The following is an 18,033-nucleotide window of genomic DNA, read 5'->3' on the forward strand; positions in this document are numbered from 1 at the left end:
ATAACATATCTTAAGTATGAGAATATCTCTCTGATCCCTAAACTCCTTAATTTATTTGTAAATTTTCAAGAATATTTACTAACTTTGGTATCAGAGGTTACCTGACCCCTAGGCCTCTCACAGCTGCAGTCTTTTCTACCTTTTGCAAGCTCGTTTTTGAAGACTTGAGTTGTCAGATTTTAGCTCAAAAGTGTGCGAAACACGACATTAACAATCATGTACCTGATTAAGAAAGTGACTATTAATGAATCGATTTTTTTTACTTAATGATTAAGGAAATGACTATTAATGAATTTATTTATTTTTATTTTTTTAAAAATATTTAAAGATACATAAAAAATGATTGAAAGAAAAATAAATAAATAAATAAGTGCATTTTGCACTTATTGGTACAAATCCTCTATTGGAAACTTAGAAATGTCGGTTCTAGTAGCAGTTTCCATCTACATAAACTAAGAGATCAGTCAAGGGGAAAATGTGAAAATGTCTCATGTTAGGATTACAATTTTAAGATTATGTATTGAAAGAGAAGTGTTAATTTCACAAAGAGATTTTACAAAATTAAATTTGTAAATTGACGTAATTTTATGTGATCTTTTAGATCTATTTTATAATAAAACTAATTTTACAATCTAATATACCACATCAAAGCATATCAATTTATAAATTTATGTATATAAAATTCTTTTATGATTAAATTATTTCTTGGATTTAAATTCTCTCTCTTTTTCTAGTCAAAAGATAATACATTGGAATATTCTCAATCATAAAACATGTCACCCATATTTTTGAAATAAAAATAAATAAAAATAACATTTATAAAACATTAAAAAATCTTTCAAAATAGTTATATTCCTTCATATTTTCAATAGGTCCCCCAACATGTTAAATTCAAATAAAAACATTTCTAAAACATTTTCTCAATTTAAGCATATTTTTAATAGATTTAATCATTTTTACCATTTGGTTATATGAACCTATTACATTTATTTTTTTTAAATTATAAAAAAACATTTAAGACAAATATTTATAAGATCATTGCACTAATGACAACGACAATATCACCGGCCATAGTAAACAAAATACAGTGATAGTGATATTAAGGTGCAACGGGGCAAACTATATGCTGATAACGTAACGACGCGGGGTCCCCCAACTAAAAGGAAACAGTACAGGTGGCAGCCCACGAGGGCGTCATTTAGTCAGCAAACTTCCCCCTTTGTCGTCTTGCAAATAAATAAGTGGAGACTGACCAACTATAACCCGCCAACTGATTGTAATTAAAAAGAAAAAAAAAAAAAAAAACCCAAACCAAACCAAACCCAACCCCAGCTCTGTTTCTCCATTATTCTCTCGAAGATGAGGCCGCCAAGAACAGCTTTACAAATGGCTCCGATACCCTCGGAGAATGTCGTCGACGGAGACGATGAGAGAGAAGAGGAAGACGAAGAAGAAGGAGGCGACGACGGCGAAGAAGAAGAAGAACAAGAAGAAGAGCCGAGGCTCAAGTACCAGAGAATAGGGGGCAGCATACCGGTCCTGCTGGCAAGCGATGCGGCGTCGTGTATCGCGGTCGCGGAGCGCATGATCGCGCTCGGGACCCATGGTGGCACCGTTCACATCCTCGATTTTCTTGGGAACCAGGTCAGCCATGAGATTTTACATCGTGTTTGTTTTTCGCTGAGTTTGTAGTTTCTTTTCGTCGTTAAAAACTGAAATTAGCTCAAGTTTTTGAATTTTGGGAAATTTCGAATCTTTCGTCGATTAAATTTGGAGCTCGTTAGATCTCGAGTTTTGTTCTTCTCCTGGATAACTGGTCATTAAGTCATTCCTCACCATGTAGACCTAGTTAAATGTTAATGGCTTTTTATGAGAACTACGGTACTTGTTCTGCGGGAGTTTCTTATTACCGTCTAACGAGACTTCCACATGGCCTTTGCTAGAAAGTTACTTAAAGCGGAAATGGAGCTGCCATTTCTTTTAGGCATATACTGAGGAGAGGTGGAATATTTTATAGTGGAATATTTTCCCGTAATCTAAGTTCATCCTGTGGTACCATATGCATTATCTTTCTTAAATTTGTGAAATTGAAACCAATTATGTAATGTACTTTACACTATCATTGGGCTGTCAAAAGAATATGACATTTTCCTAGTATTATCATCTCAAATGTTTTCTGCCAGCTAATCATATGGAGGGGCTCGGAGACTATCATCATAGATTTGAGGCTAGTGGGTTGAATGAACCACACTTTTTATTCTGGCTGCAGCTGATAGATGATTGCAATAGGTTACTTCAATTCAAAATCACATGCTTTAGGTTTGAAATATGCAGCTGTTCTTCTTTTCAGATTAAGGAATTCCATGTTCATACTGCTGCTGTCAATGACCTTAGCTTTGACATAGAAGGTGAATATTTAGGAAGCTGTTCTGATGATGGGTCTGTTGTAATAAACAACCTTTTCACCGATGAGAAAATGAAGTTTGAGTATCATCGCCCAATGAAGGCTATTGCTCTGGATCCAGATTATGTGGGAAAAACGTCAAGAAGATTTGTGGCTGGTGGGCTAGCAGGTCTTTTATATTATAATGCCAAGAAATGGTTTGGCTATCGTGACCAGGTTTGTACCAGTCTACTGGCTAATGAAAAGTGAAAAATGAATTTTACATTTTGGTTTCTTGAAACAACAAAAAAAAAAAAAAAATTGTTTTCCAGGTCTTGCATTCTGGTGAAGGTCCAATTCATGCAGTGAAGTGGAGAACAAGTCTCATTGCTTGGGCTAATGATGCGGGAGTGAAAGTTTATGACACTGCAGATGATCAGCGTATAACATTTATTGAAAGACCAAGAGGAAGCACACATCCTGAGCTTTTGGTTCCTCACTTGGTTTGGCAGGTTAGTCAAAGATTAGCTGGCCTCTGTACTGGGATATGCTTAATGCAAGCCAGTGCAGTTGTTACAGGCTTGCAGTAATTGTCTAAGCAGCTACAACAATACACACATACGCGAATAAGTGGGAATGTATATGTCTGCAAAATACATACATATATATATATATATTTATTTTCTATCTTAAAATATGTATTTTGTCAATGACAAGTTCAGGATGACACTCTCTTGGTCATTGGCTGGGGATCATCTGTTAAAATTGCATCCATAAGAACAAATCAGCATAGAGCAATGAATGGGACATATAAACATGTTGCGATGTCAAGTATGAACCAGGTGGATATTGTGGCATCTTTCCAAACCAGCCATTTCATCTCAGGAATAGCTCCTTTTGGTGACTCTTTGGTTGTTCTAGCATATATTCCTGGGGAAGTAAATGGGGAGAAGGAATTTACTAGCACCATTCCACCACGGCAGGTACTTTATCCCTTGCCTTCTTTTGAAATACATCAGTGTTCCCCTATTTGACATTTCAGCTTGAGACTTGAAATTCACGCTCCAAATCTTTTATTTATTTGTTTCTTGAAGATAAAGCATCAATTTAACAGAAGAAAGTTTATGCTGAATCTGGGCCACTGTGATGTTTTTTTATAACTTCTACTGTTTTCTTTACTAATTTAGTAATCTTAAATTCTCATTTTTTTTTTGGCATGCTCAATAGTTTCTCTCTCTACTATATTTTCTCTCCGTACAGTTTCAGTTTTTGTTGTGGCTTTTTCCTTACTGTTGGTAGTGATTCGTTAATGGCTTTTCTTTCTTGAGGGGATTAGCGTATCACTGAAACATTAGGGTTGTATTGTTTGTGGGTTGGTTTAGATGGGGTTGTGTAATGAGGTGTTCATTGACTAGAAGCTTTTTGAGTTCAGAAAGGAGAACGCAAGGTGGTGGAGGATTATAGAAAGTAGTCGCCGTGTAGTGAAATATATTTCAGTGGATTTTGAAACACTGGGTTGGCTGGGTTCTATGGTGAAGGATGTGCAGTAACACTGGGTTCTCATGAGTTTTTGCGAACTCGTAGAAAAGGAGACTCTATGTTAATAGTGAGGAAGGGACGTAATCTCAATGGCAGTTTCATCTCCCTCTCAGAATTTGGTCGTGATAAGAGGAGAGGTTTGCTTGTGATTCCGGAAGGGAGGAAGGGGAGGGGTGGAGGAACTTTGGAGATACTTTAATGGAGCTTTGTTCATCCTCTGTTTCGAGCACATCCCAGACAGTTTTTGCAAAGAAGAACAGAGGATAGGGAGGTGCTCCATCGTCGTGGGCAGGAGGAGCAAGGTCGTACAGTGAGGTGTTGAAGAAGGTACCGCCTCGTACTGTGAGAGACGTGGTGCCAGACGCAATCAGTTCTGAGGATGTGCAGAGGTATGGTGGAGAAGACAGCAGATTGTTGGGGTTAAATGAGGAAAGTGTCTTGAGGATGTTAGTTGGCTTGGAGGAGAAAGTGGGCATCGTGTTAGACGAAATCAGTTACTTAAAACGCTGCGTTAAGGGCAAGGCTGAGTTGAAGGATATTGTGGGCCGTAAGAGTGGGCCTTGTTCTACGGGTCATGCGTTGGGCCATGGTACGGGTTAGGCCTCAGGCCCTAAGAAGGCCTGGAGGGCAGTGGCAACAGATGTTTCGGGGAAGGCTTTCGGGTCCGAGATATCGGACTAGGAACTGCGGCAAGCTCCTGTGGCGTCGATAAGCACATTACCGGCAACCCTACCGGCACATAAATTGCCGATGACCTCCATCGACCACCTTGGTGAGCCGGTAAAGGTGCTTCGACGGGACGATTTAGAGGGGGAGATTTTGGTGGAGCTGAGTGCAGGGGAGTTTGAGAACTGCTTTCGCGTCCTCATCACTAGGGATGTTTGTGGAGAATGGGCATTCTGAGCCGTGCATGGTGGTCGAAGGCTCTGAGGCTGTGCAGGTGCAATCTGTTTCGTTGGAAAGTGGGATTTCATTTCGGGGTGAGGCTGTGCAGGTGCAGTCTGAATATCCATGTGGTTCCTCACCAATGGAGTTGAGTATTCTTGGTGGGATATTTTCTGGGGATGACATTACTCTTAATAATATGGTCTCAAGTGGTGAACCAAATAATTTTGGGTGGCTCGGAACTGATTTTGATTCCCAATAACAGTGTTGGTGAGGAGGGGCTCTTACTCCCCTGCGTACACTCCCTCCCAGTTCTGATTATGCGAGTTGCTCGTCAAATTGGATTTTTAAAAAGGTAGAGGAGTTACAAAATATCTTTGGGGTCTCTTTTGGAGGTTATGAGGAACAATTTATGGCCCTTCTTGTGGCTATTGAAGCTAGTCGTTTGAAATCAGCTACAAAACAAGATAGGGAACTTAAACGTTTAACATGCTCCATCAATTATGATGTTAAGGATGGGAGTAGCGGAAGGGTTAGACCGAAAGGGAGGGGAAAGTTAAGTTTTAATGAAGCCTAAGATTGTATCATGGAATGTACGGGGTCTCAATGATAGCAATAAACGTCTTTGTATCAAAGCTTTATTGAGGTTGTGGAAGGGTGATGTGATATGTTTGCAAGAAACAAAGTTGGGTTTTATGGAGAGAAGGTTTGTGCGTAGTATATGGGGATGTTTGTATGTGGGTTGGTCCTATTTGGCCTCACAGGGAGCATCAGGTGGAGTGTTATTAATGTGGGATAAAAGAGTGGTTGAGGTGATTGAGGAGTGTGTTGGTGAGTTTTCGGTTTCGGTGTTATTCAAAAATGTGAGCGATGGGTGGGATTGGGCTTTTGCAGGATCCTATGGTCCCAACATGGATAAAGATAGGCGACGCTTGTGGGAGGAGTTGGCGGGAATATACTCTTTATGGGATGTGCCGTGGTGTATGGGAGGTGATTTTAACATTACTCGGTTTTCTAGTGAACGTTCGGGGCATCATCGGCACACTCTGACCATGGCGGAATTCTTTGAGTTCATCTTTGATATGGACCTTATGGGCCTTCCCTTGGTGGGTGGTGAGTACACATGGTCTAACGGCCGTGCTTGGTCGAAATTGGATAGATTCCTTGTCTCGCCGTTATGGGAAGCCTACTATCCAGAAGTAAGTCAAAAAAGGTTAGCTCGAGTCAGTTTAGACCATTTTCCCATTCTCTTAGATTGTGGGGGCATTCACGGGGGTTGCCAGTATTTCAAGTTTGAGAATATGTGGCTTAAAGTGAACGGGTTTGTAGAGTTGGTGAGTACTTGGTGGGCATCGTACCAGTTTAGTGGCACTCCGAGTTTCATTCTTGCAGGTAAGCTGAAGGCTCTAAAACAAGATCTGAAGAAGTGGAACTTAGAAGTTTTTGATCACACTGACAATCAAAAGTCCACTTTGTTGGAGATATTGCAGGAGTTAAGAGGGTAAGGAATTATTGGGAGGCGCTTCTGAGGAGGAGTTATTGAGGAAAGCCATGGTTGTGGCAGAGTTGGAAAGGGTTTTGTTGTCAGAGGAGACATCATGGCGCCAAAAATCTAGAGCCCTTTGGTTGAAAGAGGGTGATAGGTGTACGAAGTTCTTTCACAAAATGGCTAATTCTCATCGACGTAAGAATGCGATCGAGTCGCTTCATTCAGGTACTCAGGTGCTATCCTCTCCCGCTGAACTAGAAAGTCATATTGCACATTATTATGAGACTCTTCTTACCGAATTGGTAACTTGATGGCCGAAGCTTGATGACTTACCATTTGAGGCAATTGATCCGCAACTTGTGAGTGTCTTGGAGAGACTTTTTGTTGAAGATGAGATTTTCAAGGTCATCTCTGGTATGGCCAAGGACAAAGAGCCGGGTCTGGATGGTTTCTCAATGGGTTTCTTTCAAACTTGTTGGGATGTGGTGAAAGGTGATGTCTTGCGGGTGTTCAATGAATTTCACGCTTTTCAAAAGTTTGAAAAATCACTTAACGCGACTTTTATTGCTCTCATTTCCAAGAAACATGGGGCTTTGAGTATTGAGGATTTTCGTCCAATAAGTTTGGTTAGCAGTGTTTATAAGATTGTTTCAAAGGTTTTTGCTAACCGGCTTAGTCCAGTGTTGGAAAATATTATTTCCAAGCCTCAGAATGCTTTTATTCGAGGGAGACATATATTTGATTCGGTGCTCATTGCAAATGAGAGCCTAGATGCTAGATTGCAGGAGGGAAGTCCAGGTATTCTTTGCAAGCTAGACATGGAGAAGGCTTATGATCATGTGAACTGGAAATTCCTTTTGTATTTGCTTAAGAGGTGTGGTTTTGGAGATAGGTGGATTTCTTGGATGCGTCATTGCATTTCAACGGCCCGTTTTTCAGTGCTAGTTAATGGCACTCCTGCTGGTTTTTTTGATAGCTCGAGGGGTTTGTGACAGGGTGATCCGTTATCTCCTCTTTCTTTTGTCATAGTTATGGAGACGTTGAGTAGGATGGTGTAGGCTACTGTTGGTGGGGGTTTTTTATCTGGTTTTCAGGTGGGAAATGGCTCTGGTAGCCCTTGTATCATTTCATATCTCCTTTTCGCAGATGACACTCTATTTTTTTGTGAAGCGGATAGGAGTCAGGTCCAAACTTTACGTGCATTATTACTTTGTTTTGAAGCAATGTCAGGGCTTAAGGTCATCTTTGGCAAGTCTGAGATGGTTCTGGTGGGTGTGGTTCCTAATATACACAGTCTAGCAAGTCTTTTGGATTGCAGGGTGTCCTTTTTCCCAATGAAATATTTGGGCATTCGTTAGGTGCAACTTTCAAGAGTAGAGCAATATGGGATGGGGTGGTAGAGAAGATAGATAAAAGGTTGGCTGGATGGAAAATGGTGTATTTATTGAAAGGGGGTCGTCTCACTCTTATCAAGAGCACCCTCACTAATCTTCCCACTTATTTTTTATCTCTCTTTCCTATGCCTGCAGGGGTGGTGAATAGGATTGAGAAACTTTTTAAGGCTTTTTTATGGGGAGGCATAGGGGAGGAGAAGAAATTTCATTTGGTTAATTGGAAGACAGTATGTGCCCCAGTTGTGAATGGGGGGTTGGGTGTTTGTAATTTGAGAACTTTTAATAAAGCATTATTGGGGAAATGGCTTTGGAGATATCATTTGGAAGGGGATCTTTGTGGAAGGAAACTATAGATGCTAGATATGGTGTTGCTTGGGGTGGTTGGTGTTCCAAAGAAGTGAGAGGGGGACATGGAGTGGGGCTATGGAAGTTTATAAGGAAGGGGTGGACAAGTTTTGTAAATCATATTCGCTTTGTCGCAGGTGAGGGCAACTGAATCAGTTTTTGGCAGGACGTGTGGTGTGGTGATCATGCATTGGAAAGGGTGTTTCCGGCTTTATATCATATTGCAGTTAATAAGGAGGCTTCAGTGGCGGATGTGCGGTTATCTGCTCATGGTTCGCATCAGTGGAATATTCTGTTTAATAGGGATATTCATGATTAGGAATTATCTATGGTTTCAAACTTTTTCAGTTTGCTACACTCCTTAGGGACTACTATGGCACAACATGATAGCTTGAAATGGAGGTTTCAGGATCACAAGAAATGCACAGTAAATGCATATTATAAAATCTTGATTACACAGGATCACACCCCATTCCCTTGGAGGAACATTTGGAGGTCTCGAGTGCCCTCTAGAGTTGCTTTCTTTGTTTGGAATGCCGCCCTTGGGAAGATCTTGACCACGGACAACTTGAGGAAGAGAGGATGTGTAGTGTTGGATTGGTGTTACATGTGTAAAAAGAATGGAGAATCTGTAGATCATCTTTTACTACATTGTGACGTAGCGAGGGGGTTGTGGGATGAGATTTTTCGAAGGGTTGGTGTGGCTTGGGTAATGCCTATGAGGGTGGTGGATTTGATGGGTTGTTGGAGAAAATTGCAGGGCAGTCATCAAGTGGCAGCAGTTTGGAGAATGATTCCGTTGTGTATCATGTGGTGTATTTGGACGGAAAGGAATGCGCGCTGTTTTGAAGATAAGGAACGAACAATGGTGGAGCTGAAGAATTTTTTTCTACATACTTTATTGCTTTGGTTTTCAGCTATTGTATTAAATGGGGATGATATTCATGAATTCTTATCCTTAGTTCATCGCTCTTAGAATGTATTTAGGTGTTCTATTGTATACTTTCTGTGTACTTGGTACATGCCTATTTCATTCTCATCAATAAAGTTTATCTCTTACTTATCAAAAAAAAAAAAATTCTCATTTTTACAGTAACAGTATATGATGTGTTTTCTTTACTTGAATTGTTTAAATTACCTGTTCTTTGTTTAACATTTTGAGTTGTAACCTTTAGGCACATGTTTGTACCGCTTTTGTCATATTTTCTCCATGGGATAGAAGCTTTACTTTCTCATCTATTTGTTTGCTCTTCCTAATAAAATGGTAATAAAAGCATAGTTTTCAATTCTGTTCCGTTCAGGCCATTCTAGCTGGAGTTTTCCATTCCGATGTCGTATCTGGTACACTATACCTCCCCGTTCCATTTCACTCCAAATTTTGGTATGTTCTGGCCTATTCTAGTCATTTTGGTCAATTTTGGCTAATTCTGGCCGGAATTTGCATTCTTGACTACATTCCATTTTGGACCGTTTTAATGAAAATTTTGTAATTTTCTCGAGTTTGGATGACATTTTTGTAAAATTTAAATCTAGGTGACATTTATGCAATTTTAAAATCTAAGAGGCATTTATATAATTTAAATTTTTTGGAACTTTATGTATGTCCCTTCCTCATTCTCTCTTTTTCTAAATCTCATTTTTTTAATAATTTCTCGGCTCTTTTATTCTTTTTCTTTGTTTATTTTGTGTGTCTCAACTCAAGTTTGTGATTTTTTAATAATATTTTTCACTGCAATATCCTTATTTTTTTTAAAAAAATTTTTCAATGTATATTCATTTTATAAATCTTCAATTCTTCCACACGCACACACACGATACACATTTACATATACATGTATTTATTCTATTAATTATCAGTTTATACATATACATATATAGCTAATCCCGAAATGGTAAACCGGAACACACCAGTATCGAAATATTTTGTTCCAATGCTTAAACTAGAATGATCACCGGAACAGAATTTAAAACATCGAGTAAGAGTAGATTCCAATTTTATGTTATAAGTTGCCTTCGCTCGAAGATATGCATATTTTAAATACTATTTTCTCTCTTATCTGAACTTTCTTCTTTATTTACCCTGATTTTGTGCTATCTATCCTGATTATTTCCACCATGGAAAACTTACAAAAAAGTTTCTGACCCGGGAAAATATAATTACAAGCAGGGAAATGCACAGAGACCTGAAGTGCGTATAGTAACATGGAGTAATGATGAGATTTCTACAGATGCCCTACCTGTACATGGCTTTGAGCATTACAAGGCAAAGGATTATTCCCTAGCCCATGCACCTTTCTCAGGTTAATGTCTTTGTTAGTGAAGTTCTTTTTTATGCATATAAGATCATGAATATTTAAGCTGGAGTTATGCTTTTTTTCTGTCAATGTAGGTAGCAGCTATGCTGGTGGTCAGTGGGCTGCAGGTGATGAACCACTGTACTATGTTGTATCCCCAAAGGATGTAGTTATTGCAAAACCGAGGTTATTATGGTTGTTTCTTATTTCATAATTTATTGCAACAGTATGAATTAGGCGTGATGTTAGTATTGATTTGGCGATCATTATAAAGTCATGAAAAAAGTTAATTGATAATTAGATTGATTATCATATAATTTTTTTACACTTCTACATGCATTATCTTTGTCCAATCAATATCATAGAATTCACAATTTAGGGATATGATATTAATTAGTGACAAATAATTATTTTGGTAAACTTTTTATGGGATTTGACCCGTTTTGCTAAATTTTAATGAAGCCAAAGTTACCGTTTAGCCTTAGTTTTCTAAGGATTTTTGGTCATGTTGATAAAAAATGTTTTTTTACCTGGTGTATAAAATGTTTTGTATGTTAATTTTTTGGACTGAACCCTAGGGGGCTTGAGTAAGTGGTAAGCGCCTTAGTCTTGGGGGATGCTCCCCCTAGGTCTAATGTTCGAAACTTGGGTTCAATAAATTTAGGGGTCACGCTCCATCGGTGAAGATTGATGATTTACCTGATTCATGTGATGTAGAGTTTTAACATGGGTCCTGGGTTTAACCGGGTAAAGGACATATTGCGTTTGCATTGTCGCAGGATTTCCTTGTCATAATCCCCTTAGATCCCATCATCCCATACAACAAAGTATTTCCTTGTCATAAAATAAATTTTTTTTGGGACTAGCAGTCCGTATTAAGTGTTCCAATAATATATATTGAAAACTTTAATGCATTTATTGTGGTTAGGGATGCCGAAGATCATATTGCATGGCTTCTTCAACATGGGTGGCATGAAAAAGCTTTGGCAGCTGTTGAAGCTGGTCAGGGACGGAGTGAACTTCTCGATGAAGTATTTTCAATTTGTTCTGGTTCTAATTTTATTCAGTTTCATATCATTTACATGAAACATGCATGAGTGTGCAGATATAGCATTTGTTTTTGTTGTACGTGTTAAATACTGGAGATGATAGTGAAGATTGTATTTTTTTTATTTCTGTTTTTTCATCTGGGGCATCTGTAGACAGTGCCTACTTGTGTTTGCTTTGTAAATACATTGCATGATACACCACATTTGATACTATTTTCCTTTTCCTCACTGAATTAAGATTGTTGGATTACACCCATATTGAATCATAGGATACTACTTTTGGTTAAAACGTATATGTCACAAATTAGATTCGCTCTAGTTTATCAGTGCTGCAATTTATGGCCCATTTGGATACTTATGGCCCATTTTCGGCACATTTGATAGTGAAGATTGTATTTTTTCTTTACTTCTGTTTTTTCATCTGGGGCGTCTGTAGACAGCGCCTACTTGTGTTTGCTTTGTAAATACATAGCATGATACACCACATTTGATACCATTTTCCTTTTCCTCACTGAATTAAGATTGTTGGATTACACCCATATTGAATCATAGGATACTACTTTTTTTTATAAGTAATCATAGGATACTGCTTTTGGTTAAAACGTACATGTCACAAATAGATTCGCTCTAGTTTATCAGTGCTGCAATTTACGGCCCATTTGGATTTGTATATAGTAGTGAAATGGATTTGTAAAAATATTATAAAGTTAAAAAATTGTTTGAATATAATTTTTTAATATTATTTTTGTTTTGAAATTTGAAAGATTTGTATTGTTTTTTGTATTTTGTTTGGGAGTTTGGAAAGTTGTAATGATTAGGTGAAAAAGTTGAATATTTGAAATTGAAAATGTTTTGTGTTTGAGTGATGTTTGGAAAGGAAATATTTGAGAATACTTGAGAATACTTTTGTATCCAAACGGGGATTATATCAGAGATAAATTTACATTAGGAAAGCACCTTGGAAAATGGAAATACAGTGATACTCTATGCTCACGTGACTGGTCTACATTTTTTTTTTGCATAATGATATAGTAGCATTTTTTTAGTTGATTACCTTACAGTCTTTTGCTTTTCATAAATACTCTATAGCATAGTTTGATCACTGTTGGCACCATATTGTGCAGGTTGGATCAAGATACCTTGACCATTTGATTGTGGAAAGGAAGTATGCTGAAGCTGCATCTTTGTGTCCCAAATTGTTGCAAGGATCTGCTTCGGCATGGGAAAGGTACTGTCTGCCTTATAATTATTGCTCCTTGTCCTATTCTTCTAAATATCTGGCATGGCTGCTTTCCTCAGATGGGTTTTCCACTTTGCTCATCTCCGTCAGCTTCCCGTGTTGGTTCCATATATACCAACAGAAAACCCAAAACTACGTGATACTGCTTATGAGGTCTGTTAGGAAAAAATATTGTGCCTAAATATCTTAAAATATCTTTTGTTCCAACTTGGGATTCAAGGCCTCTTGTTGCTTTTTGTGCTACAGGTTGCTCTTGTAGCTTTGGCTACAAATTCTTCTTTCCATGAGGATCTTTTGTCAACTGTCAAATCTTGGCCACATGTGATTTATTCTGCATTGCCTGTTATTGCTGCCATAGAAACACAGCTTACTACTTCATCCATGACTGATGCACTTAAACGGGTATGTCAGCACATACATACATTCTCGCTTGTTAAAATTTAGTGGTCCCATATGCATATTTTTTTTTTTTATCTCACCATATTATTTATGCATTCCTTTTCTCTGGCAGGCACTAGCACAATTGTATGTAATAGATGGGCAATACGAGAAAGCTCTTTTAATCTATGCTGATGTAAGTGTTACTGCTGCACACGGAAGATTAATGCAAAAACAGAGAACACCAAAGTTTAGCATTAAGATGGAACTTTTATGTTAAATGCTTTGGAAAATCATGTGTCCTGTCTCTGTTTGTGTTCAAAAAAATTTGTCCACGTTGTTCTATTTATTTATTTATTCTTTTTATTTTGGGTGTAATTCTCAGCTTATGAAGCCAGAAGTGTTTGACTACATTGAAAAATACAACTTGCATCATGCAATTCGGGAAAAGGTATGCCACTTTTGAACTCAACTGAGCCTTGTACATGATATCTGGTGTTGGCAAAATATATTCTGCAAAATCTTCCCTTTTTCCTATTTGTCACACTTGCTTCCGTTCCATTCTCATTCTCATGTCATTGTAAGATTTCTGACTACCTTTATTTACATATGCCAATGTAGGTCTTGCAACTTGTGATGATAGATTGCAAGCATGCAGTTCTGTTATTGATCCAAAATAAGGACTTGATTACTCCATCTGATGTTGTTTCTCAACTTCTGAATGCCAGCAATAAGTGTGATCACAGATATTTCCTGCACCTGTATCTCCATTCTTTATTTGAAGTAAATCCACATGCTGGAAAGGATTTTCATGATATGCAGGTATTGAGAAATGCTGAAACATGTTTTGCTTTGCTCTCTGTGTTTCCCAGTGAAGATACTAATATTTTAAATTAGTAATAGATAATGCTTTCATGTTTATACACGAGTGCATTCTTACTGATAAAAAAAAAAAATACATGACTGCATTCTTATCAATTAGGTTAAAAGCTATTTACTTTAGTTACAGATAGGATGTGTTCATGTTTGAATATAACTTTTTTTTATAAGTAAAATAAACATTTATCAAATCAAGTAAGCATAGTCCAAGTGCACAAGAAGTATACGATTGAGAACACCTAGTTAGTAGTTAGGAGCTAGAGATGGATACAAGAAACTCATGAAAATGAGCCCTTTAAAAACAATAGCTGAGGCTCAAAGGAAAAGTGTGGAAAAGAAACATTGAAGTTTTTCCAAGGTGTTCCCAGATACCATAACAGAAGGAGACAAAGTTTCTGAATATTCATTTCATTGATAAAATATACAGTGCCTCAGTGTATTGTTATATAGGCACGAGCACAGCAGGCAGTACAAGGCACGAGCACAGCAGGCAGTACAAAAAGAGAATAAAAGTTTGTTACAACAGACTTATTCTGGAGGGAACCAATTCTGGAATATTCTAACTTGGCTGAGGTGGCTCTTGCTGCTTGTGGATAGCCTTCTCTTGATTTATTCTAATAACTCTAGCCGTTCCTTTCAAGCCAAATGTACCACACGGGACATAGAGGAATCATTTTCTAGGCGGCAGCAATTGGGGGCTGCCCTGCAGACCACTTTAACAAGCAAGAAGATACACCACCCTCCTAGGCATCACCCATGTAATTCCATTCTTGTTAAAAATCTCACCCCATAAAGCCCATGCCACCTCACAATGAAATAATAAATGATCCATAGATTCACCTCATTTTTCTTTTTATACATTAGCATCCCATAATAATGAGTCCGCGTGTAACACCCCCTTCCCATAGGTTAGGAGTATTACATACTTTTGTAACTGTGCTCGGTAAGAGACCGAACATAATAAAAATACTTTATTGAAAATAAATTCCCAAAAAAATAACAAAAATGTAGTCTCATAGCAACAAAATTTAAAACTGATATTTTAATGATAAAAGACACTCATTAACTGTCTTAAAATCCCTTGACACATGATCAATACCTAGCTGTCAGCACTATCTTCTTTACCTGGACATTTTAAAAACATAAAAACAAAGAAAGAAAATGAGTGAAATATTCAATACTCAATACTATCATAAACATGTAACATGTACTATGCATAACTCATTAAACTTGTCTTTCTCTTTCTTTAATGGCCAGCACACTTTAACCCATGTGTGCAGGGTTGTGCACCGGTTCCATTGCTTGTGGCCACAAGGAGAACCACTTAACTTATCATAACATATCATGGTGGACCATGCTTAGGTCCGTGGCTTGCACATCCACCTTTAACTGCATTGGTACCATGCATCTCTTATGGCCATTCTTAAAGCTTCTTTCATAACTTATCTTTTATCTTTCTTACCATGTTGCATGGTTGTTGCAACTTTTGATGCCATTAAACACTTGGGTTGTCTGAAGATTTGTCCTATATATTTTACTGTGATAGGTGGAGCTCTATGCAGATTTTGATCCAAAGATGCTACTTCCTTTTCTTCGTAGTAGTCAACATTATACACTTGAAAAGGTATGAAGATGGAGATTTGAATCCATGGGAATGGAATTCCTTGAAACCCACTTCTTAGCTCTCGATCTTGTGATTGCCCCATCTGAAACTTGTAAAAGATCTTTAAGACTTGGTCCACCTTGGTGTCCATCAGATGGTCAGTTTGAAATCTTATGTATATAGTTAATAAACTCTTAAATTCAAATTTCAGGCATATGAAATTTGCATCAGAAGAGATCTTCTATGGGAGCAAGTCTTCATCCTTGGAAGAATGGGAAATTCTAAACAAGCTCTTGCTGTCATTATAAATAATTTAGGGGATATAGAGGAGGTACTTTTCATATTGTATGGCATTGTTATTTGCATTTTGGTTGATTCTGAATTTTGGTGGTGTGAGGAGACAAGCATTATCATTGTGCGCAGGCTGTGGAGTTTGTGACTATGCAGCATGATGACGACCTTTGGGAAGAATTAATAAAGCAATGTCTTCACAAACCTGAAATGGTATGTATCGAACATATTCATGTGGCTTAAAAGTAGGTGCGAACATTTAGTTGAATATTTCTTTGTTTGTCTCTTGGAAGTTCTTCTAAAATTGCTCTCGCTCATTACCAGGTGGGTATGTTGTTGGAGCACACAGTTGGAAGTCTTGATCCTCTCTATATTGTAAATATGGTTCCCAATGGCTTGGAGATACCTCGGTTAGTGTGATTAGAATGATGCTGAATTTCTTCCCGATCTCAAAAGAAATCTTGCTCTTGCATCATAACTATTGGAACTTTAGTTTTTCTTGATGAACTGAATGATAAATATATATCTTGGTGGTAGTAGAAGCTCAATATTTTGAAGATGCCATCAGTGATGTTATTAGTATAACCTTTCTTCACTTTTTCTTCTTGATGGCGAAGAAGTTTAAGTAAGGTGTACACTTTATACAGACCCAAATAGACTGGAATTTGATGTTTTGCATCCTGTAACTTTTGATGAACATTAGTGAGACAGATGTTCTGAAGCGTTAAGGGCCGGTTTGGTTACACAAAATCAAATCATCTCATCTCATCTCATATAATCATTATAACTTTTTCAAACTCCCACACAAAATATAATAAAAAATTCAACTTTTTCAAATCTAAAAAAAAAAAAATAATATTAAAAATTTATATTATAACAATATTTTACTTAACTTTCAACAAAACATCTCATCTTATCTTATTTGAACTGCGTAACCAAAAGAGGCATAAGTCCTTAATCAAGGGAATTGTATGTAATTTCTCTCGTTTTCTTGCTTCATTCAGGCTTAGAGATCGGCTGGTCAAGATCATTACTGATTATAGGACTGAAACATCTCTTAGACATGGTTGCAATGATATCCTCAAGGTACTCCTGTGCTTCACATACCACTATTGCATTTTATTTTAGAAGGACAACATATAAAATGCCCGGCATTTTACTGTGGTTGTGAAACAGGCTGATAGTGTCAACCTTTTGGTTAAGTATTACAAAGAGGCAATACATGGGATTTACTTGAGCAATGAAGAAGATGAAGCACGAGCAAAGAGGAACTACAGTATGGCTTCTCAGGCATCTGTGAGATCATCAAATGTGAGAACCTTGGAGGTTAAGTCTAAGACTAAGGGTGGTGCAAGGTGCTGCATGTGTTTTGATCCATTCTCTATACAAAATGTGTCGGTCATCGCTTTCTTTTGCTGTCATGCTTATCACATGACTTGCCTTATGGATTCTGCCTACAATGTTAGTGGTAGGAAAGGGTCTGGAGCCACCTACCGGGAGCCTGTTGTAGAATATGAATACGATACTGGTGATGTAGATGATGGTGACGATGATGACGGTTCCCAGTCGGATGCACATCGCTTGCGCTGTATCTTATGTACTACAGCTGCTGGTTGAGTTTACTGGGGCGTTTATGGGCTTGCTTATGTAGGTCATCTGCATGTCTCTAATATTTCAATTAATTTTGTGTGCATATGTGTTCTGTCGTTCGTCAATTGTGATTCTTGTATCATAGTCATATATTCATAAGGGAAAGGGTCCATTTTTTACAGACTTGTCTTAATATATGCCATGGTTTGCATCAGTAGAACTACAGAAGGCGTTGGTTGCTGAAAGAGATTTGGAACTATTGGGTTGTTTGATTGGTATGAAAATTTTTAGAATTATGGAAGAAAAAACCGATGTATTTTTTGTTGTGTTTTGTGAAAGTTAGTAGGAAAAATGAGCAGTTTTAATAAGAGTTTGTTGAAATATATGTTATTGAGATTTGTGCGATTGGATCAATACATGGATTAAATACTAAAGATAGTCAATGTGGTTTGCCCTTTAGATAGATTATACAATGACTTTAAAAAAAAAAAAATTTAACTTCTTAATTATTTCTCTCAACTTCGGTCATTTGATTCCTTGCATTACATATTTGTTAGACGTACTAATGAAATCTCGTCATGCAGCTCGTAAGTTACATCACCTCCAATAAAAATGCACCACGTGCCACAATCAAATAAAAGAAATTTAAAAGTAAAAAACCTACAAACCAAAAG

General features: G+C 37.6%; 1 protein-coding gene across 3 annotated transcripts; it reads left to right on the top strand.

The window, feature by feature from the left end:
* The first annotated feature begins 1,283 nt into the window (after nucleotides 1–1,283).
* LOC121241188 (vacuolar protein sorting-associated protein 41 homolog) lies at nucleotides 1,284–17,742 on the top strand. Of its 3 annotated transcripts, XM_041138858.1 has the most exons (20): nucleotides 1,284–1,644; nucleotides 2,351–2,620; nucleotides 2,716–2,895; nucleotides 3,106–3,366; nucleotides 10,203–10,335; nucleotides 10,425–10,515; nucleotides 11,258–11,360; nucleotides 12,503–12,606; nucleotides 12,678–12,771; nucleotides 12,865–13,020; nucleotides 13,130–13,192; nucleotides 13,382–13,447; nucleotides 13,618–13,818; nucleotides 15,422–15,499; nucleotides 15,690–15,809; nucleotides 15,902–15,982; nucleotides 16,094–16,179; nucleotides 16,774–16,855; nucleotides 16,946–17,124; nucleotides 17,242–17,742. In XM_041138858.1, exons 1-20 carry the CDS (start codon nucleotides 1,360–1,362, stop codon nucleotides 17,384–17,386), a joined length of 2,778 nt encoding a protein of 925 aa, XP_040994792.1. In that variant the 5' UTR covers nucleotides 1,284–1,359; the 3' UTR covers nucleotides 17,387–17,742. The 3 variants fall into 3 exon arrangements, with proteins under 3 accessions (XP_040994792.1, XP_040994790.1, XP_040994793.1); XM_041138856.1 differs by having other exon boundaries at nucleotides 16,946–17,742; XM_041138859.1 differs by having other exon boundaries at nucleotides 2,458–2,620; nucleotides 16,946–17,742.
* Nucleotides 17,743–18,033: the final 291 nt, after the last annotated feature.

This window comes from Juglans microcarpa x Juglans regia, chromosome 7S, assembly GCF_004785595.1.
Source record: "Juglans microcarpa x Juglans regia isolate MS1-56 chromosome 7S, Jm3101_v1.0, whole genome shotgun sequence".
NCBI classification, from domain to species: Eukaryota; Viridiplantae; Streptophyta; class Magnoliopsida; order Fagales; family Juglandaceae; genus Juglans; species Juglans microcarpa x Juglans regia.

What these genes read in the sequence shown, in the direction of transcription:
- LOC121241188 (XM_041138856.1), top strand. Translation starts at nt 1,360, where the DNA reads ATGAGGCCGCCAAGAACAGCTTTACAAATGGCTCCGATACCCTCGGAG. An exon ending in GGTTTGGCTATCGTGACCAG is followed by an intron (nt 2,621 to 2,715) that starts GTTTGTACCAGT and finishes ATTGTTTTCCAG; the next exon opens with GTCTTGCATTCTGGTGAAGG. An exon ending in ATCATGCAATTCGGGAAAAG is followed by an intron (nt 13,448 to 13,617) that starts GTATGCCACTTT and finishes ATGCCAATGTAG; the next exon opens with GTCTTGCAACTTGTGATGAT.